Consider the following 22068-nt stretch of genomic DNA (forward strand, 5'->3'; position numbering starts at 1 on the left):
CGCGGGGAAGCCGCCGCAGCTGCCCGCCGCAAACATGGCGGGGCCGCCGTTTCCTGTGGGCGCTGACCGTGCCCTGCCCGTAGCAAAGATGGCGGCGGCGGCTGTTTCCGGGCCGGCCGGGGCAGCGGGCAGGGTGCTGTCCTGAGCCGGGCGGTGTGGCAGGGCGCGGGGGTCGCGGGGGGAGATGGCGGCGGCCGGCGGCTCTCCCAGCATCGTCGAATACTTCGGCGGAGAGGATGGCTACCGCTGCGGCTACTGCAAGAACGAGACCGGCAACCTCTCCCACGGTGCGGCCCGAGGGCAGGGCGGGCTCTGAGGGCAGCCGGCGGCGGGCCGGGCCGTGCCGCCCCGGTGCCCCCGGGGCTGGGGGCGGCCTGCGGGCGGCGGGTGAAGGCGGCGGTGGGGCCGTAGCGTCCGCCGGCAGCGGGCAGCCGCCCTTCCCTCTGGAAGGTGCCCGGCGCTGGGGGCTTGCGGGGCGCCGAGCCCCGCGGGGCGAGGCGGCGGCGGTGCCGGGAGCCCTCCCGTCCCGGTCTGCTTTTGTTAGGTGTGTTTCTCCGCTCTGAGGGCAAACGGTCAAAAACGAGGGAGCGCTGTGCGGAGGGTGCAGCGCTGTGCTTGCTGCTGGCGCGGGCTGTGGCTGGGCTCTCCCCCTCGGCGTTTGCTCAGCCCAGCGCGGCGCCTCAGGTGCAGCTGCCCGGCCTGACCCGCCGCCTCAGCGCCGCCCGGGTTAATCCCTGGGTCGGAGCGTGTCTGCCTGGCGCGGCCCCGCGGCCCTAAAGCTGTGGCCAGACACGGCTGGCCTAAGCCCCTTTGCTGGGGAGCCGGCTGCGTTCTCTTGCCCGCTGAGGAGGTGGCGGGCCCGGGTTTGCCCCGGCAGTTGCTCTCTGAGGTGTCCCTGGGAATGGTCTGTGCCACCTTGGGCTTGTCACCCAGTGTTTCCGAATGATTTTAACAAAATTAAGGAGCAACTGTACGTTATTTGATTGGTGTATCTTTGGGAAAGAGAGCAGGTGGGGAGATAAACTTTTAATTTGTACAGCCAGAGCAATATAGTTGGTTGCATCCCAAGATTTATGTTGGTTATGGTGGCTTCTTTTTATATTCAGTGTGGGTGTTGAACTTGATAATTTATGAGAATTACAAATATACCAAGGAAAAATCCTTGAAGGACACCTATTTGCCATTACCTGCTCAGATTTCCAGTGATATTTCTGTGGAACTTCTTGTATTTTCAAGCACGACTGTGGTCAGTCAAGTGTGTTACTGTATTATTTATTTCAGGTATGTGGGCACATTCAATGACAGTTCAAGATTACCAGGATCTCATAGACAGAGGATGGCGAAGGTAAATTTAAAAAGAAAATACAAAGCTGTCTTGTTTAGATACAATTTAGAGTCCAGTTTTAAAATTAAGTCGGTGGAAACAGTTAACTAGTTTCTATTACTAATCGAAATGGAACTATTTGTCCACTGCTCTGCCACTTTTTGTAACGTGATGCTGTTGAACAGGAAGATACGTTATTTTAGGAGGAGAGTATTTTACTGTAGCAGTAAAAAGCTGAAGAACTTGCTTCAGACTTGTTACTCATCATGTAATATTTTGATATTTTAACAAAAAAGGTTTGTCTTCCATTTATTTTTTAGTATAAGCAACAAAAAATCAATACATATTTATTCTTGTTTTTAGAAGTGGAAAATACGTCTACAAACCTATCATGAATCAAACATGTTGTCCTCAATACACGATAAGGTAAGAAGCTCAAAATACATGACTGTAAGTGATTTGACCACTTCAAATATGTTGAACCAGTTGTGTTTCCTGCTTTAAATACATAATACTTGGAAAGTTTATCAACTTGAAATGGTACTTTGAGTACTCAGTATATGCTGTTGTGTTTGTGCATAGGCGCATCAGTGGCTCTGTGATGTTTTCCTGTAAGCTGAGTGTGTACCCTTGCCTTTTGCTTCTGGGTTGCAATCCAAAGCAAGAGTTCTGTGATTGCTGTCTTGTTCACTGGTTGCAGGTGAACCTGTGTGTTTGTGTCCCACAAACACCGCTTTAATAGCCCAAATAAGAGAGGCCGTCAGTTGAATAGGCATGAATCATTCTAAATATGCTTTTCTGGTATTATTAGTTAGTGTCAGTGCTGTATCTATAAAATAGGTAACTGAAGAATTCTAGTGTATTTGCCTCCTAGGAAAGCTTTTTTATGCAGTGCTTGAGCATATTTTAGTGATTATCCTGATATACACACTAAATAAAGAATGATATTGTGTGGTACAAAATGATTTTATTAACTCAAAAATGTTGATTAAATATTTGACCACTTAATATAGGGAAATGCAAAAATAATTAGAAAATAAACATACAGTGTAACTTTTTCAAGCGGTTCCTTAACATTTGCTTCTGAAAAAATCTTTCACAAAGTAAGTGGTCATAATTTTTTTCTTTTTAAGGTGCCAGGCTTTGCATTTTCAGACTTCCAAATCTCACAAGAAAGTTCTGAAGAAAATGCTGAAATTTATTTCTAAGGGAGATGTTTCGAAAGCAGTGAGTGAAGGTAAGAATTTTTTAGTGTTTGAAAACCAATGTTGATATTTGAAAGGATGACGTACCTACTTGGTTGATAGAACGGCTGGTACACTTCGATATGTTTATATGGACGCTTTTATAAAGGTCCACGTAGGTTGTGTCTTTACACTGTTGTTTTGCATCAAGAGCACTGTGTAGCCCAGAGACCAAACTGTGCAGCTGACTTGCTCTTCTGAAGAATATATTTCCTTACGTTTTGCATAGACCAGCTTATTTTCTTTTTCATTTCTAGGTACGTGCTTACTTTCTAGCTGGGTGCTGTAGAGGTTTAGATGCTGTTTTCACCTCTGTCATAAAAGCAATAATCTGGAGAGGACTAAGCAGGACAGTGGGTGGCAGAGAAAAGGAAGAGCAAGCAGGAAAAAGAGAGTTTTTCTTCCAAGTGATTGAACAGTTACACCCTGTTTATCCAACACCAAAAGTAGCTGTTCTCAGTTGTGGTGAAACTTGTTGCGTTGGTTCTGAATCATAATTTGCTTCGTGTGTGTGTGTGTGCGCGCGCTAGGTTTTTTGTATCTCTGTTGTTGTTGTTTGTTTGTAGTTATGGCATGAGATTAATTGCTCTGTTTTAGTGGAGAAGTTAAAACTGTTCTCATGAATGAGTTGGTGCTAGTAATTCAGAATTGTAAAGGAAGCTTTCTGTTTCCAGATTATCACAGTCACTTTATCTGTTGGAAAACAGTTGTAAAATTGAAAATGAGTTCATTTACCGTAAAATGTTAATTGTGCAAGGTGTGAGCTGTGTGTTATATATACAGAAATTCACTCATGTAATTATTTACAGAAGAGCCTATGGATTCCCATATAGAGGATGTGGTCCCATGCGATTTTGCGTACAAAGGTGAATCTCGTGTCAGTCAGTCTGAACTGACTCCCTTGAGTGTGGATCACACAGAGAGGGCAGAGTATGAAGATGAGGACGCAGGAGAAACAAAAGAAGAGGTGAACGTGCAGAAGGTGGAATCAGGTTTTCCTCAGATAAGTGCAGATAAAGATACACCACTCCTTGGAGAACCATCACGTTCAGCTAAAATTGTTCCTGCACCACCGAAGCCAGGTAGTCAAATTTCTCGTGGTAATTGGAATATACTATCATGATTGCACATGTTGGTGAAGTCCTTCTTTTTGTCTTGTCTAGTAAAACAATAATTGTTTCTTTTTGTTCCTTGTACTCTTCCCAATTTGTGGAATTATAGTGTATAAATTGAGAGATACTGCATGTTACTTCTTTTCTTAGTTTTTTCTGAAAGTTGCATTGATCTTCATTCTTGCTTTTCTTTTTTTATCAGCTGTAAATGTGTATTCTCAGTAAGTAGTTTTCTGTAAGCTATTTAGATTGCAGTCACATTGATCAAGGTGGTTGAATCTCATCAGACATGGGCACTAGTTTCCAGTTTGGGATACATTTGTGGGCAGAATAAGAGGTATATCCAGCTTTCCCTTTCTTCTGTAGGATGTGGTGACTCAGGCTTTAAGTACCTTGAGGTATGGCTTGTAGAATCACGGAATTTCTCAAGCTGAATGGGACTTGTAAGGATCATCAAGGATCAACTCCCTGGTTGTGCAAGACAGAGCTCGATACAGCTCTGGCTGGTGCTGCAGCAGTGCTAGCGACTGAGTTAGGTTAAGGCTTAACCTTGTCTCTGTGCAGCAGTGGGAGATGAGTTTAAGACCCAAGAAAAACACCTGAGCTATTATTGTTCTTTACATTTTTTCATTTCTGCACGCCATCTTGTTGGAATACAAATTGTAGTGCTTACACCCTGTGCATACACCCCTGTGAATAGCTAGTTTAAGACTATGGTTTTTGTGCTTTCATAGACTATTTGCCACAGATCTAACTGGCATTGGAAATACGTTCAGTATGTTGTCATGTTGGTATTTCATAGGCTTAAAGGAAACTGTATAGCTTTCTGGTGATTTACAAAAAAAAAAAAGTACAGATTCTTCTGGTCCTCTGTGAAGAATGGCATTTTCTAGGTGAGCTTTTTCATCTGTTCGGGAGATTTCCTTGTTTTAGATTTTGGCTAACTTGAGATTAGAGGAACAGTTATCACTGAAGGGTATGAAATTATGTAGTAATTTCTCCTTTTTTTTTTTTTTTATTTTTTATTCTGTGGACTTAATGTTACATTTCTGCAAGGAAGTGCAGCAAATATGTAGAAGTAAGGCAATCTTTCTTTACTACTTATGCATTTATACAATGCTACAGGTCTTGCGTTAAAGACTGAAGGTAAATGCTTAGCATTTCTACAGTTTTTGTGTAAAAGTACGTGAAATATTGGTGGCATTTTTAACGTATTTTTTAGTATAATACTGATTTTAATAGTATGATCACTTCTTTCAGTATGGAAGTTATCCCTCAGTCAAGCTTTGGAAATCTTTACAATTACAATACTGAAATGCTGCCTTTGGGCTGAATTTGATCATGAAATCTTTACCCTAGAAAAAGGTAATCTCATTGTCAGTCATCTGACTGTAATTTTTTGTGTGTGATAGGTGTTGTGGTACCCCTTTGTGTGGCAAGAGAACCTGGAATCTACATCTGCTTGCGATGGTGTTAAGCTTTTTGTGTAGCTTGTTGTGACAGGGCAGACTGTGTCGCAGCTGGTGGGTGATCCCCTGTGTGGTGTGGTCATACCTGTTGCATGTGCAGGGGAGTCCTTGAGGAGGGTCCCCGAGGAAAAAAGTAGCACTGGAAACCACTGCTGCCAGGATATGCTCAGAGTGCTGCGAGTTGCCTCTCCTATGGCTTCTCTTTTTAGCTGGCTACGTTCCTGTGGGACATGTGTGATTTCTGGAAGGAGGATGGTAAGGTGTGGATGGATTATTGCAGAACAATTAATTTCACCAACAGCCAGCACTGGAAGAGAAGGTAGGGTTGCTGACAGGCTCTTTATGGCCCAGAGGTTGCAGGTGAGGCAGCCTTGTCTTACAGATCGTGTTTTCAGTTTAGCATAGCCTCTACAATGGCCTGCTGAGAAAAATAAAGGGCAGTTTCTGAGCTGCAATTGGCCAATGCATAGCGTATGATGTTAGTTAAAATCCTAACGGAGGCTGGATGTTATAGAGCTTCTGCATGTGTTGGGACATCCATCATACTAATTCCTAAATTCACTTACCTATTACAAGTTGTGCCGGTATTTATGAGAACGTCATTTACAAAGATATTTGTCCCCTTCTATAGTTTTTTTTTTTTTTTCTTAATGAGCACTCATTCAAATTGGATCAGATTTTCACCAGCTTAACAAGCAATTTTGCATCTGATCAAAAAGGAGGGTTTTCAGAAATGCTTGATGAGAAAACCAGTAGTGCTGCACGAAAGCAGTACTGTTACATGTTCCTGGAAGACTACTCCAGAATTTTTTAGACTGTATTTTATATTTTGATTTTATAAAATGCAGTCAAAGCTTTTATAGCCCTTGTATAGTTTATATGACTTCTATTTGTTGTGCAAATTTTCAAAACCCTCTTGTTTTGCAAATAATTAATGAAAACCTTTGGGTTATGTAAACTCAATTTGGAAAGCAAATTAAGTGGACATTGACAGCAGATGGCAGTCTTGGGTAAAGCTTATGAGTGTAACCTGCCATTGTTTTGAAAAAGGTGAGGTATGGTCTTCAGTTATGTTAGAAATAACATTGGGTAAACCTTTAAATACTGAAAATAGAGATAAATAAAGCTTGAAATGTTGTGCTGTGTTTTGGAAAAAGGTTTTACAGAGGAGAAATACTCATTAGTGTGTGTCTTTCTGGAGGTTTTAAATGAAATTTAAAAGTGAGTAATAAACGGATCAGAGAGCTTACTGATCTTTAATTTTTATTTTTTTTTTTAGGGTAAGTGGTGTCACAGGTCAAATTTAGTTTAAAATTTTCCAGCTAGAAAGATGTTTAGTTTTCATCTTGGAAAACTTAGACTTATTCCGTAATAAGATTGTTTAATTGCATTTTTATTCCTTTATAAACAAAAAAGGTCATTGTCCTATAGAAATAATGGGCTGCTTCTGCACAGTTTCAGATAGAAAAGAAGGTTTGCTTATGTCTGTAGGAACGTTCATTTTAAAGAAGTTCTTCTTGGTAACACAGCTTATAGAAGATAGGAGACATGAAACAGATCTCAGTATGGATGAAGTACTCATTCTTCAAATGTATCATGAGGATTTTAAATAAGCTCTTCCTCTGATTTGTTTGCCTGTAGACAGGTCACATAGTGTCTGTAATTTCCTCATAATATTTGTTCCTTTCTGGTGAATAATTTCAGATGTATGGATGAAACAAATACTCAAAAAACCTTAGCTGAGAGGTAAGAACACTTGATCATAAAATTTGCTAGTGCAACCGTAGGATGTATTAACAGTGCCAAAGTGGCATCGGCTCCTTGTCAAGTCCCTGAGATGCTCTCAAATTTCAGCTGTCCTGGAGTCTATGTGGAGAAACCAGCCTGGGACTTCTCTGGGTGAGCCACGAAGAGCTTGCTACTAACTTGCCCCAGAAGTGCCCTCATAAACTCTGTAAATTCTGTGTGGTATGCACATTAAAAAGAATGGTTTACAGTCTTATTGATACTTAAAAGTTTATCCCAGCATAAAGTATTTTGCAAATTTGTGATATATCTGTTGGTAAAGAAAGATGCAGGCAGCGGCTCTGAGGGCTGTGATTCTTGACAGTTGAAGTGACTCTAAACACACCAGTGAGCTTTCTAAATACCAGTGCTTTCACCGTTTCTAGTTTGCAGAAGGATACCACTGTTCCCATTGTCCATGAGAAGGTCTGATGCGGGTAGAGAACAAGGAAAATGTCAGTTCTGGCTAATAAGTTACTGCTGAGGAGGAGGAAAGAAAGATGTAACTGTTTCATGGGAATCCTGGAAAAAACAATTTCCATGTAATTTCCAGGCCTTTAAGGGAGTAAAGGAATTTATTTATTATAATTATTTAAGGGAATAACTACAGCTTAGCCTGTTTGGATTCCACTTGATGTGTTATAAATATTAACAGATTTGTAAACGTATCTTCTTTCCAATGCTTCAAATGAAAGTACTGTTCAGGGTACTTTCCCATTTGAAAAGGTAAGTCTTTCAAAACTTGCCGCTGCATCTTTTGCAAATATGTGGAGTTCAGGAGAAAGCTGATGGCATAAAAGACTTATTCAGCAATTTGTCATAAATATTTATTACAGTTTTGCTTCTGTGCAAGATATGACTGCATTTCCCTGTATGGGATTAGTTTTTTCCTCTCTTCCTCTCTTTTTGAAATTTTTGATATTATGGCTCTTTTTTGGCCTCCAACTCATCTACCACTGCCCTAAAAAGTAATAAAAAGATACAGAATTAGAGTCACATTGTATTACGTTAGCTGGCTGCTTATGCCATTTTGAGTACAGCTTTCACTCTGTATGGAACTTGGAACAGCAGCTGCTAAGCTGAGACAGCTATTCCTTGAAAATTTATTATTTCTTCCAGCAGTGGAACAGGTTCATAGAGCTCTTGCTCAGCTGGAGCAAGGTAGGTGTTCAGTGACTTGTGTGTGCTACATGGAATAGCCAACAATGATGTACAAATTTTTGGCAGAACTGGAAGTGTTAAGAAAATGTTTATTGCTTTTTGTAATTTTTACATATTTGAATTTATGGATTTACAATCTGTATCGATTAAAATCATGCTGTCTAGGGAAATAGCTACTTGTAAGTAGATTATGTTTGGTAACCATCCTTTCAGTGCCTTTAGAGGGTAGCATGGGGACTAGCTATCTTATTGGTTTGAAAAAAATCTGTATTAATTTGTCTAGTACTGGCATTCCCATATCTTGACACTTTATCTCGTGTCAGTGTCCAACGTATAAAATTATCTAGCCGCTTACTTGAAGAGTTTGGACCACTTCAGTTTTCATTTGTGCATGTCTTTGGATTTGTGTTGCTTTAAAACTAAGTTCTTACACTATGCTATAGTTCTGTGTACTATTCTAATATTTATATGTACTATTTTCTATGCTGAGATACTTGTTTTCTAGGTTTGACTTCTCTTTTAAGTAAATAACACTTCAGAAATAGAGCGTTATGAATTGTTGATCTGTTAAAGATAGCAGCAAATTGATAAAAGTGAATTAATTCATAAAACCAGTCTGAATGTGATATTAAGCAAAGATGTAAGCTTATGTGGCCTTTTAAGTTTCTGTTCCATGATGTTAGTAGCATTGGCACTGATGAATGGCACTGGCATTGGCAGTAGCTCTGTATAGTGCGTAAGGATTCCAGGTGACAAAAAATAAATGCTTTTTTTGGTGTATTTTCTGCAGGAGTCTGTTGTTTAGCCACCTGAGTTTTTAATGTGGTAGAATAATTCTCTGTGAATTTGGCTGCAAGGTTTTGTGGTTGTGTTTTTTCTCCTTTCGGTGTTTGAAGCTGATCCTATAGCTGTTTGAATGTAGTACACCATCATACCATACATTAAACAGGAGCTTTTCTTTGTTTCCGAGAGGGGGATGTGGCAGAATGATTTAAGGACAGACTTTAGCAGGAAGTCTTTTCATTTTAGTTTTTAAATATATCCTTGGCTCTGGGGTGGAATCATGGTCAAGGTGTTTCCATATTATAGTGCTGCCTTAAACAGCTGTAGAGGAAGAATCGTTGCAACTTAGCTTGGCATCGGGCATTGTCGGTAGTTGTAAATGTGGAAGACCACGTTATGTTCAGACCACAGTCTGCAATTAATGGTGACTTTAGCCATTTCTCTTTGGTGATTACGTAATAATTCCATGTGTAGTGCAAAATGTGGTGTTTAATTCTTTGCCTGTACCCTTGTAGGGAAAGGGGCTGATCTGAGCAAGCCACCGTGTCGGAAAGCAAAGGACATAAGGAAAGAAAGAAAACTGCAGAAACTCCTTCAGAACCAGATGTGCACAATTGAAGGCTCTCAGCTTCAAGCAGATCAAGTTTTCCTCTTGCAAAACTCTAAATCTAAAACAAACCAGCCTAAAACCATTGAAGACTTCATTTTTGTCTCTTTACCTGATGATGCACGACACAAGTTAGAGGTAATGTCTTGTTCACTGTTGTTGGAAGCAAATTAAGGAAAAGTCTGGTTAAGGAGTTTTTGAAATGCTTAGGTGTTTAGTATCTGTGACTTTATGGAATATATATGGTGCAGCTGAGCTCTGTGTAACCACAAGAGGGTACTCTGGCACTTGCAGTCAGTCGTAGCAGAGCTCAGTACAGTTGCCAAAATAACTTGCAAATTGATTTCATACAGTCTGACTTGAAAATGAAAGACTTTGAATTAACTGAGTGTTGAATGATGAGAAAGACTCAATATTTAGTTCTGCAGTATATAAACAGTTAACCTATCTATGCTAATGAATCTTGACAAAAAAGCAGTAACTGTTCATAAAATTAAACAGATAAGATGGTAGCTGCTGTTTATAAACATCATTGGTATGTGTTGATGTCTTTGGAAGCAGTAAAAGTGATGGTGGAAAATTTTGCTTACTATACTGGTTGCCATTAAGTCTATTATTAATATACAGACAGTAATCTGGAAGACTTTTGGACTTTCTAACATTTGTTAATCATAAACTCATTTTTTTCTTTTTATTTTTTCTGGAAGCTGGAAAACTATTTGAATATAACTATTTTCCTGTAGTTACTGATTATCAGTGATGGTATTGAAAATTAAAAGATTCACTGAATAACTGACAAGAAGCCATGAAATCGATCCGTCTCACTAACTCGTCCAGATTTTCTGACAAGTTGTATAACAGAAGTGTGATGGCTTTGTCTGAACATCTTCATTTAGAAGATGCGGGTAGACTTAGAAGGAGGATGATTCCAGCAGTGTTTTCCCAGATTGTCTTTGCTCCTCACTATGGCTGTCAAGTGTGGTGTTTTGGTTTTTTTTAATAGATCGGAACCAATGTTATTTGTAAAAACAGAACCATACTGAAAACTATGTGTTTTTTGAAATGAACATGTCCTTAAATATGCTTGAAAAGACATGCACTGTTGCTCATGTGACAGCATTGTTTTTGGTTAGGTAGCAGTCATTTTTACTAAGAATAATTTTTAATGTATAGATTTTTATTTTTTTAAATATATTTTCATGTGTGTAAGGGTGATGGTGGGGAAGACTGACAACTTCCTATTACAGTTAACTCATAATTGAATATGGAAACATTGTTTCATCTCCCTCTTTCAATTTGAAAAATAACAAGGAATCCCCTTGAGGTAATTGGAATAAAAACTAATCTTTAGATAAAAAGCACAGATAAGAGTCTTCCAAATGCACAGGTCTTTCAAATATTTTTCAGTGTAGTGTGAAACTACAAGAGAAGATTTTAAGAAGTACAGAAAATCTCTTTAAAATGTTGATCTGCATACCATTTATTGGTGTTATGTCCTGAAAACTATTTGTTTAGTTTTTCTGTAGCCATTTTAGCTATCTTAATTTAGAGTTTGAAAACTTTATGTTATTCAGTGTAAATATAAAAACATTCAATAGCCTAAATTGAGCTGAAGACTTTGAAGGCTGTTGGCTAATACTAATTAAATTGTTAGCGCCCTTATGCAGGAAGTCAAAATTTCTCTCTGTTGTGAGGTTTGTATATGTATAAATATATAGTTACTGCATGATATTGTGATAATAAATGTGTTTAACTTCTTCTGAAGGTGAGGGTGGTGAGATCATCTCCACCGAGTTCACAGTTCAAAGCCACATTTCAGGAGTCTTACCAGGTCTATAAACGTTACCAGATGGTTATTCACAAGGACCCACCTGATAAACCAACTGTAAATCAGGTCAGAAGGCCGAATTAATTTTATGGAAAGCTCAGCTTCCCCTCTTATTTCATGTATCTTGTTTCTAGAAGAAACAAGTGTGGATTTTATATCCGTTACATATTCAGGAGCATGTAAAATACCGTATCAAATAAAATCAACATCCTGAAAGTGCAAACTCTTTTGATGTGTCTTCGTGAGTGCCACAAATATTTGGTCTTAATTGCACACAGCAAAGTTAAGGAAGTTGCATGGAGGTGCTGTTGGGTAAGAGATGGAGCCTTTTGGAGATAGTTGTGGTGGGCCTTATAAATACAAATCTTAGAGGAACTAAAACCAGCTGGACACTTAGCCTGTTAACTAACTCATTTGCTTTGGTTTGAATGCTTACATAAGGACAAACTAAGCATGATCAGGGCCAACATGTGAGTAAAAATTTATCAGACGTACAAACTGTTCATTTAAGGTTCACAGAAGTTGTATAAATCTCTTCCCTTTCAATTTAAGCTCTTTAAAATGTAATCTGTGCACTCCATCTAAATTACATATCGTTACTTCTTCTTGTAATGACCAGGCAGAATATGGTAGTTAACTGTCAGACATATTACTTCTCTAGTACTATAAAGAAAGAAAAAATCAGGAGTTTGGAGAAATAGTATATGTAGCAAGAATATGTAATTGCTAAACCAGGGCAATGAGTGATGTGCCATTAACAATAATATATTTTAAAAGTCCTTGAGACTGTACAATGAAAATAAAATTTGTGGTTAATTTGTTAGATACTTGGCCAAAAAGATGGGTTGAATAAACTGCTGCTTTGGAGTCTTCTAGTGTTATACAATTTTTATTCTTTAATGAAAGTATCAGCAGTCAGTTTGAGCTAGTGTTAGTTGTCAGACTTTCACCTGTAGGTTTTGTTTTTTTTTTTTAATTACTGTGCTTAAAGTAGAAAACTGACTTCAGAGGCTTTGAAGTGGATAGGAGGAGATCTTTCACTAGCCTTACCTTCAGAAGCATATTACCTGATCATATGCACTCAAAACAGTATGCTTGTATTTTCCTTGCTCTGAAGGTGAGGTTAGTACCTGTCTCCTTTGAGGATCCCCAGTTCAAATCATCCTTCAACCAGTCAGCCACTTTATTTGCCAAGTATCAGATGGCTATACACAAGGATACACCTTCTGACTGTGGCGAAAATGAGGTACAGTTCACTGCATGCACCTTTATGGAAACTTTGTTTTTTAATGTGCAGTTAAATTATGAGACATGGTGTCTCTGAGAGTGATACCAAATATTAAAATATTGAAATCTTCATTGGGGAGGGAAAGCATTAGGTTTTTTAGGAAGCTTCTGTTGCAGGCTTTGGCCAAGGGGTAACTGAGCTGAAGAGGGAGGGATTATGCATTAGGTAAAAAACCTAATGTTAATAATGACTTAAGTAGAGCTGCTGTTTGTACATGATTTGTAAATGGATCTGGGACTGAGATTTCCACTGGAAATGAGATAATGGTATGGAATTGTTTTTTTGATGGCAAAAGCATCTTCTACTTTATAGCTGTTCGGTGCCTTTTCCACATTTGTCCTTAATTTTTTTGGTCTTGCTTAATTTAATAGGTGAAGGTTTTAAAATTTCAGGTTTATTCACATGCCTTTGCTACCTCTCAACTAGAACTTACCTTTGCAGTAGAAATAGTGCAGAATATTCCCGCTAGCTGATTGTCTGAGATTCAATGAGAATACATTGCCTGTGAATAAAGCCTGCTTTTTAAAATGATGTTTACAGGATGCTAATCCTAATCTAATAAATAATAATAAAAAAAAGCACTCATGGGGTTCTAAACAAGCAGCAATTCTCCATTTCTCTGGTAGGTGGCACAACATTTTCATTAGCAGATTTAATAAACTTGCTACCTTAGATCTGTCGTTTCTACTTACTGCAAAAGTATGGCTTCAATACTGATCAGCTATCTAGTCAGACTTTTCTGTTCTTGAGAGCAATACTTGCAGAAGTAATACCTAGCAAGCTGTGGCTATTTTCCAGGTATCATAATAAAACCATGTAATCATTTTTGGCTTTAGTTCAAAAGAGTGTAAGGAGAGCTTTTTTGTGAGATGTCCATAATGCTACTGTGGAAAGCCATAAAAATTGTTTCACTTTGTTTTGTAAAATAATAGGACTCATAACAATAAGTAGTAGTCTCTGCCCTTATTATAATTACTGACGTAAATGGGGTTAATTATAATAATGTAAAAATCAGAAGTGTGCCAGGAAGGATTGAGCTATTTACTAGATTCGTACCAGGTATTACCTGGTCTGATTATTGGTCTGCTATGAGAATGTATTTCAGCCCTAATGCTTAGATATAGTATACATGCCATCATGATTTTGCTCTGAAAATCTTGTTGCCGCGGAGGGGGTGATAAGAACTTCATATACTTACTTATTCTTTGTTTAGAATTATGCTGTTTTTTGTGGTTTGGTTTTTTTTTTTTTTAATAATACATGAAGAATCAAGGGCAAACCCATGATGGCTGCTTGCAGTTCAGTTCTGAACAGCAGTTAGCCCTCAGTTCATCACATCTGTTTGGGTCAGAGTGCATGGCTTGGTGTAAGCTTGGGTTTAATCACCTGTGGAACTTTTTTAGTCTAGGGGAGCAAAGCTTATAAAGTGACATTAAGGACAGTTCAGGTTTCCACCACCTTAATGTGTAAAGTCCATCATGGGAATTGCTGTTGAATAGGAGGGAGGTGGGTGTCTGTTTACTGCTATTAGTTTGATGGATTTTTATTCTCCTCGTTTTCCTTGGTACTTGCCATAGGTTTTTCCCTGCTTTGCCTTTATCTTCTCTCTGGCATCATGTTTGTGGAGGCTTAATATAATATTCTAGGGCAGACATAAGACCTCTGAAGCATCTAGTAAATGTAAAAACTCAGTCTGATGCTGATGGGTTTTAATTTATGTCCTTTAGCACTGTAAATTGTGTCATGTGTCCGTGTGGCTGGCTGGCTATGGAGGTCCTTCTATTCACAGTTATTAGGCACTAAAGCTCTGTCATTTCAAGCAAAATCATTTTGTATTTGATCCCTGCAGGAAGTAAACTGAAGAATACTTTACATAAAATGTAATTTGTGTATTTAGAAACCACTTTTTTTTTTTTTTTTAATACTGAACCTGTATGGGAAGATATTTATCTGGGTCACTTTTCAGAAAAGAAGGTACCAAGTAAGGTAAAACTGATCCAAATTATTGAGGGGCAGGGTGGAAAATGCTATTTGAAAGACCTCAAATTTTTTCTTCTTCCTCTTTCTCAGATTTTTTAATATATCATACAGACTCTATGGAGCCAAGCAGGTTTTTTTTTTTTTTTATGTACAGGTAGAATGAAATTCTGTCCCATACACAGGGCTTTTTATCAGGGTAGTAACAAGTCTGCTTTGGGCTTTAAACTGGCAAACATCCAGGATTTTTTTTGCATCTGAAAATTAAATTTAGCTTTTAATCTGTGCAAACTAATCTGTGTATGGTGGATGACTCCTTTTCAGGGGTAGTCCTGCACACTTTTGTGTTTGGAAAGTTTCTAGTTTAGGAAAAGTATTTAATTTTATATTTGGCCAAACACTTCATATTCAGAAACCTGCTGTATTCAAGTTCAGAATCTAACAAAAATTGTTATGGGACATATTAACAACTTGGTTTTGGAATATATTCTTACATTGTTGGCATTACAATATATTGTCTGCCTATATTAGCTGCTAGACTAGTTTAATATTAGCCTTATTACATGAAAAGGCAATCTTAGGAATAGATTGAGAATTCTGGTGATTATTTGAAAATAACACTAATGTGGAAAGCTATAAAACAGTTCACAATATTAACAAAAGGTGTGTGAACCATGAAGCCAATTATTGCTCAATGAGTGTGAAAGAAGGTCCTCCTTTTGCACCTATGTAATATATACACATCTCTTCATTGTCATTTTGTGTGAGGAGGGGGAATAAATGATTTCCAGGACAGGGAATCCATTGAATGCTGGACACCAGAGATTACTTTGAACTTTTGGGCGCTGTCTTGGTTAGTGCCACTTTGAGACCAGTGATAAGGGGTGTTTTAGTGCCTTTCAGGATGGTGGGTCTTTTTGAATTTTGCCTTTTCCTCCTTACTTTCTCCTTTCTCCTTTTGCATGTCTGATGGAGACTGAAGTAGCCCTAATAATAGTGTGTGTTCATTAAAAAGAATTTACTTTAAGGTTTTGCTGGGGAAGAGTCCTGCAATGCGTTTTGGTGATGCAGTACTGATTCCTGGTTAAGGCAGTGACTTCTGTTTGTTCTAATAAAAAGCAAGGTAGAAATTCCATAGTGGAATAAACTTTTTTCAAGTCCCAGGGTTGGTATTAACCCTGTGGTGATGAAACTTGCCTTTTCTATGGAAGCATCATGACAATCTTCAGTACTGCTCTCGTTGGTGAGTAGAGGATTTGGTAAGGCAGGAGTAGGTTTGTTATCTGCCAAATAAGTTAATGTTCTAGGAACAGTTTTGAGTATCTCTCTGCTCCTGGAATTAAAACCAGTTTAGTTTGCAAGTGAAATTTTTCAAATCTGTGTTTATCTTGACATAAAAGCTAGAAGTATTTTCTGCATAGTCTTTTAAACTATTGATTATCCCCTTTTCTCTTAGTTTTTCTGGTATAAATTGAACTTCCCCTGGAAACCTTCTCAGCTCTCTCAAAAACCTTTGGTCAATTGCTACAGGATTTCAGCTTCAACACTAACCTGGTTGTCTCAGTGCTTTGGAGTGCAGTCAAGTGCTGATGTTATGCAAAGTTGTTGACCTCTGAGAATATTTATGTCAGCATGTTTTTATTGAATTGAATTGGTGTCCTGAGGAAAAACATAGCAAACTATTTTCTGTTTTAAGGTTGCTTCCTAATACTTGCTCTTAAATAGTGCTGTAGAAGAACTGATATTTCTGTTTTTCTCTGTGGGAACACAAAACATTATTAAGCTGCTCTGTAAATGCCTAGTCATCCACTGTTTTAGGAATATAGGTACTCTTATCTTAAAAAGACTTGTTGGAAAAAAATCAGAAGACTTAGGGGGAACCTCAACAGGTGATTAAGCAGTAAAGTGTAAATAGCTTCTGAATGAGGTAAGATACAGTCTTGGAAAATAGGTGTATTGCTGCTTGTTGGAGAAGTTTATCCAAGGCTACTCTTGAATTGGCCAAGTCCCTGAACTGCTCATTTTTGGAAGCTGTGAAAATATATGAGGAAAGAACCTGTTCTAGTGTTTGTGACATTCTATGCGTTTCTTTACCGTATGAAAAGTACAGTATATGGACCTTTATCTTGGGTCCATGGTGGTAGTTGTCATATACTGTTCCCAATATAATAGAGCTGTTTTTCATGAGCTTTTTTAGGGTTTGTTTTTTTGCTAAAGTAGTGGAAGACTATAATAATGTTTAGTATGACGATCTGTTTCTGTAACATACAAAAATCCACAAATGTAACCCATTGCAAAAATTTATTTAACATGTCCACAAGTTACATGTTTCATTTTTTTTTTTTTTTTTCTGCTTGGGTGGTGGTTATATTTATTTTGTGAAATGAGTCAAGATAAAATGAGAAAAATTGAAGTAATGAAAGCTTAGAAAAACTGAAAAAGGGAAGACTTCTCTAATGAACAGTGAGGGGGTAGTAGGCTGAGCATCCTTTCATGGAGTGGGTGTTGTTTCCCTGTATTTTTGGTGAAAGATCAGTTGGAGCACAAATTATAGAGCTGATCAGCAGGTCAAGAGTACTGTAAGTATGCAAATAAGCTGTAGGAATGGAGTTTTGTCCACCTTTTTTTTTTTTTTTTTTTTTCATTTCTTGTAAGAAATGTAATAGCTTTGTTGTAATAATTCATGCACAAAGAAATGGATAAATATGGGTTTGGAACCTTTTCTTTTTTAGTAACTTTTAATAGCATTCGGTTGTATTTCTGGGAGAAAATGTGTAGATTAATGTATAGAAGGATGATCTGAGAATATGACAGGAGAGTGAACTTTTAATGTGTTTTATATAATCCCAAGAGGCAGATATACTCTGACGATTGTCAAGCACCAGCACTTGATTCAGTGCTAGTGGAGGCAGCTCTCGACAGACGTACTGCTGTCTGTTACTCTGCTTTTACCTCAAGGAACAGACAAGACTGTGAGAGTAACCAGGTAGTATTTGATGCTCTGGCTTTGTAGAACTACGGTACAAAAATGTGGAAACAAGATAGAAACATAACTAGGTCTGAGGGCATAAGCTGGCTCTTCAGGTGGCAACACTGGATTTAAAGAAGCTTAGTAATAGATCTGGCTTGTCGTCTGCTTTGCTAAGAGCAATCCATATCTGCAGCTGTTTTAACTCTTGCTCAACAGCAAAAATACCTGTGTGTTCTGTGTAAGGAGAGCAGGGAGGCTGTGCAGAGTACAAATGGCCTGGAAGATGCTGTGATCCAGCTCTACCCCAGCCTTCAGGATGATTAACAAAGTATGTGGAATTGTGTATGTAAATGTTTTGGAAAGCTTTGCCACCTGCATGTCTTTTGTGTTTTAGATGAAGTGTCAGAATGTGTTTCTTGTTTTTTAAATGGTAGATACAGATGTAGAACTGTGTAGCTCTGAAGGCAAAGTTTTTAAATGAAATTAATACAGTGAAGACATTTCTTCTTGGCCCTTTCATCCCAAGAAGGAAATTTTTTGATCACAGGGATGTACTCAATAGCTAATTTGGATGAAGTAGGTGAGACCTCTAGCAGTTCTTCTTAATGAAGTATCATCTCATCAGAGGCATTTCATTTCGGACCTAATGTTGTCTTTTTTAAAATGCTTCCTAAAGTCAATTGTGGAAGCTGTCAGCAAATTTTATAGGCACACGCATATATATCTGTATAAAAGCTTGCAGCTAGTTTAGTTCTTTAGCTGTATTCGGTTCTTGTGCTAAAAAAAAATCTTGGTACTTATCATTCCAAACTGAGTTTTCCATATAACATATTGTCATGAGAAAAATTGAAGTTAAGCATTTTTTTTCTTCCTGCCTCTTCTCTAGTGAACTTAAAGGTTGATCTGGGTGGTTTCAAACACTGATACAATACACCCAGTCCATTAATGTGATTTTTAGGCTTAAAGTCTTTTTACAGTAGTTTTTGTCTTTAGGAAACATGGCTGAATATAACTGAAACAAACTATGTGGCAGCTACGCAGGTTAGAAACCATTTCCATAAAAGATCATAAAAATTGTACAGTAGTTTTCAGAAAGAGCAAGAGTGAACAGTTTATTGCTGTTTAGAGCTTGTGAAGCAAACGTTCTATTTAACTTCTCCTGAGTGTTTTATAATTACAAACTTGTAGAAAAATAATGTGTGTCTCCGTTCCCTCTGCAAAGCTAGCTGGACACTCTCTTTGCTTTGTGCTTAACTAAATATTTGTCTTGGAAGAAAAGAATTTCACAACACACAAAAGATAAACTGTTTGAAAAGGTGCAAAAAATTACTGAAATATTTACAGTGTTTTGGTGGTTTTTTTCCCATTTTTTTTTTAATTGCCTTCCAGAAATCTACTTGAACTAATACAGAAAACTGTGTGAGTAGCCTGGGGAATGCCAAGGAGCACGTTCCAATCAATTCAAAAGCTGGTTAACAGCAGGCATTTGCAAACTTTTAGGTCTCACTAACCTAGTTTCCTCTGGATTTTTTTTTTTTTTTTTTAAATTTTTCTAGTGAGAGAACACTTGAAAAATCAATAGCCTTTGTGGTTATTTTTAACTTTCTGTAGGTTACCTTGGCAGCCATACATTTTTATAATCATCTTGAATTAGGCCTTTTATCATGTCAGTGGATGGCAGCGCTGATCTGGTGATAGGCTCTCGAGCTGGTGTGTCAGGTCCATGATAACATTGGTTTAAAGACTCAGAGTGAGTATCTGTGTCAGCCTGATTCCCTCCACTTACCTGTGCGGCCCTCGTGACTGTAGCGCTGTGGATTCATGCATTTTTTTTCTTGGAATGCCTAGAAGAGCAAAAGAGTTTAGGCGTCCAGATAATTAACTTGTCCGCAGCCATATTGTTTCAGTTCTGATTGTTGCATCGCTGTTTACATTGTCCTTCCTGATTTTTGACTGATTTCTCTATGTAAATCCATATAATATCAAAAAATCTTCACTGTGAGACTGGCAAATCTCCATTATTTTGACAGTAAGTTTCTTCTGGGCAAGCAAAGCCACAGTGACGCTTGTCACTCCATAAAAGAATTGAAACTGTAATTCAGAAATGTACGTGTTGTCCCATCAGTGATTATTTCTATTTCATCAGTCTGATTTTTGTACTGAAAACTACATCAAACATGCATTTGAATTCTAAATCCCCTCTCTCCTTATGTACTACGTTTTGGAGGCTCTTGCTCTTCACCTTTAGGTCTGTGGATATCTCTGAAGCTGTTTTGTTAGCATTCTGATATTTTTGTAAGTCGCTTTGAAAATGCCAAATAGAGCCCTGGAATAAGTCTTTGATCCCTCTGCTAACTTATCTCCAGTATATTGTCCACTTCAAGGGCAGCAGGATAGCTTGGCACAGTCTTTCCTTGTCAACATGATACATTTTTTCCCATTTTACTGATTTATACAGCAAGGAACAGAATTTTGTTCATTTTCCTGCTTTCTGTTTTCCTAGATATTTTTTTTTTATTGTGTGTGGGGTTTTTTTTTGTTTTTTTGGAGTGTGTGTGTGTGTGTCATTTAAAAGCTTCTTCTAGACTTACTGAAAGTTAGAAATTTTTTTTATTGTTTATTTTTTACTTTTTTTCACTCCACAGTTTTATGGCTAATATTGATTCCAGTCTGTTTTGGCTAGAGAAGATTATTTCAACTAAAATATGGGAGCCCAATGCACAAAAATCCTAACGCAGTTCCTGGGACAAAGTGTGCTGATGACTACAGACCAAGTTCCAACAATAAACTGCCTTAGAAACAGTTATTGTTGATGAGTAAGTTAATGTTTGAGAGCAAAATCCTATTTATTCAGAACCTGTAAGAAGTGCCAACATCTTGAAAATAACAGAGTGAAAGGCGGACATCGCTCCTTCCTTTGGTGGTGGCAGGGTGTCCTACACACCTGTGCAGGGTTTACATGAAGCCAAGAGGAGCTGGATAAAAAAGGAAAAGTTTGACCTGGAAAGGAGCTTCTAGAGAAGAAAAACCTGATTCTAGCTCTTTGTTTCCCTGCGTACTTAATAACCTAAAAGATTGCACTGCTTGAGGAGGAATAACTCTTTATGAAGTGAATATATAGGGAAGATGCCAGGAACCCTCCAGAAAGATTGTGGTCTTTTTGTGGCTCGTTTCTTTAGTGAGTGCACTAAGGTTTGTTTGGCCACAAATTATTCATTGTGTTGGCCTTGGAAACGGGAGGGAAGGGAGGATGAACTTGCTTGGTACGCATGAAGGTGATACACTGGAACTGTAGGTTGTATGGCTGTATGGAAACTCATAACACTATTTTTTATTTTATTATCAGTCTAGCTCCAAAACCAAAACAACCAACACCACAGGTTTATTTTAATCCTATTCACAGATTTGATTTAAAAACCAAACCAAACCCCAATCCCATATCCGTTCCCTACCCTGTCCTTTCTTAAATGAAAAGGGCAGATGTTCAGTTTTCTTTGATGGGGAATGGCAAATATGAGCAAACTCTTACACTGTCAAAGGGAAAGTTACAAATGAATGCCTTTCCGTGATGTCTTTGCACTGAACATCTTGGATTTTACCATCACCAATGGTGACAGCTCAGAGCTGTTTTTTTTCCGGAGAAGGCTATGACGTCGTTGTGTGATGTCCCTGCGTGATGTCAGTAGCCCTTGCTTTCTGAGTCACTGGGTGAAACCCATTCTGGTTTAGCATCCAGAGCATGTGAGTGTCTTCCCCCACTTGTAAACTCAAGCACGTAGCTTTGGGTTGAACCAAACCTTCCCTTTATTTTTCTGCCTTTCCCCTGCCCCCCTTTGATTTAAATCTCAGTAATGTCTTCCTCTCTCAGTTTTATTAATTACGTTTAAACTATTTCCTGTGGTTCTGTTGGCTCTTTCTGGCAGTTGTAATTAGTTTGCACCAAAGAAAGAATGTTCTGTATTTCATATATATTACATAATTTTTAAAAGACTAAAGTTTATGTAATTCAGTCTGAAATTAAAATTAGAAAAGCATGACTTTGTGAAAGGAATTTTAATTGTGCTTGTGTGACAGATTGAGTTATTTTACATGCAGCACCAGCTTTTGACTGTATTTCTATCATGGTTTATTGAATAATTTTTGAATTGTGTTCATAGTAATATTGCAGTAATAATGAGTTCATTAATTTAGAAATTGAATCTTGCTTTTTCCTACAGTTTAAATAAATGCATAGTCTAGGTGTATTCCTGGGTTATGATGAAAGTGGTGTGGATTTTGGGAGTGGGAGGGGAGAATAAGGATTGAGAAAATAACAGCAGGGGTCAGTGGATCTGAAATATTTATAAAATTCTCCAGCTCTCTGTGTCAACTAAATTCTTTCTTAAAAAAAACACAAACAAAAAACCCCCAAAAAGAAACCCGAAACAAGAGACCCGCAACAGAAAATGTTTGGACTTTGGGGTAATTGTTTCTTAAGTGACCTCTAGAGAAGATTCACAGTCTTCTGAATTTTTCTAGG

General features: G+C 38.1%; 1 protein-coding gene across 7 annotated transcripts in view; it reads left to right on the plus strand.

The window, feature by feature from the left end:
* Positions 1–22068, plus strand: part of ATE1 (arginyltransferase 1) — an 86919-nt gene that overhangs the window by 363 nt on the left and 64488 nt on the right. For 2 of the 7 annotated variants that reach the window (XM_055798223.1, XM_055798213.1), the window contains exons 1-7: positions 87–287; positions 1282–1345; positions 1688–1750; positions 2458–2561; positions 3378–3650; positions 9394–9623; positions 11251–11379. In XM_055798223.1, coding sequence (XP_055654198.1) covers positions 185–287; positions 1282–1345; positions 1688–1750; positions 2458–2561; positions 3378–3650; positions 9394–9623; positions 11251–11379 — 966 coding nt within the window. In that variant the 5' untranslated portion in view covers positions 87–184. Of the gene's footprint in view, positions 1–86; positions 288–1281; positions 1346–1687; positions 1751–2457; positions 2562–3377; positions 3651–9393; positions 9624–11250; positions 11380–12430; positions 12560–22068 lie in introns of those variants that run through there. The other 5 variants (XM_055798180.1, XM_055798189.1, XM_055798229.1 and 2 more) reach the window with 5 other exon arrangements.

This window comes from Falco peregrinus, chromosome 1 (assembly GCF_023634155.1).
Source record: "Falco peregrinus isolate bFalPer1 chromosome 1, bFalPer1.pri, whole genome shotgun sequence".
NCBI lineage: Eukaryota > Metazoa > Chordata > Aves > Falconiformes > Falconidae > Falco > Falco peregrinus.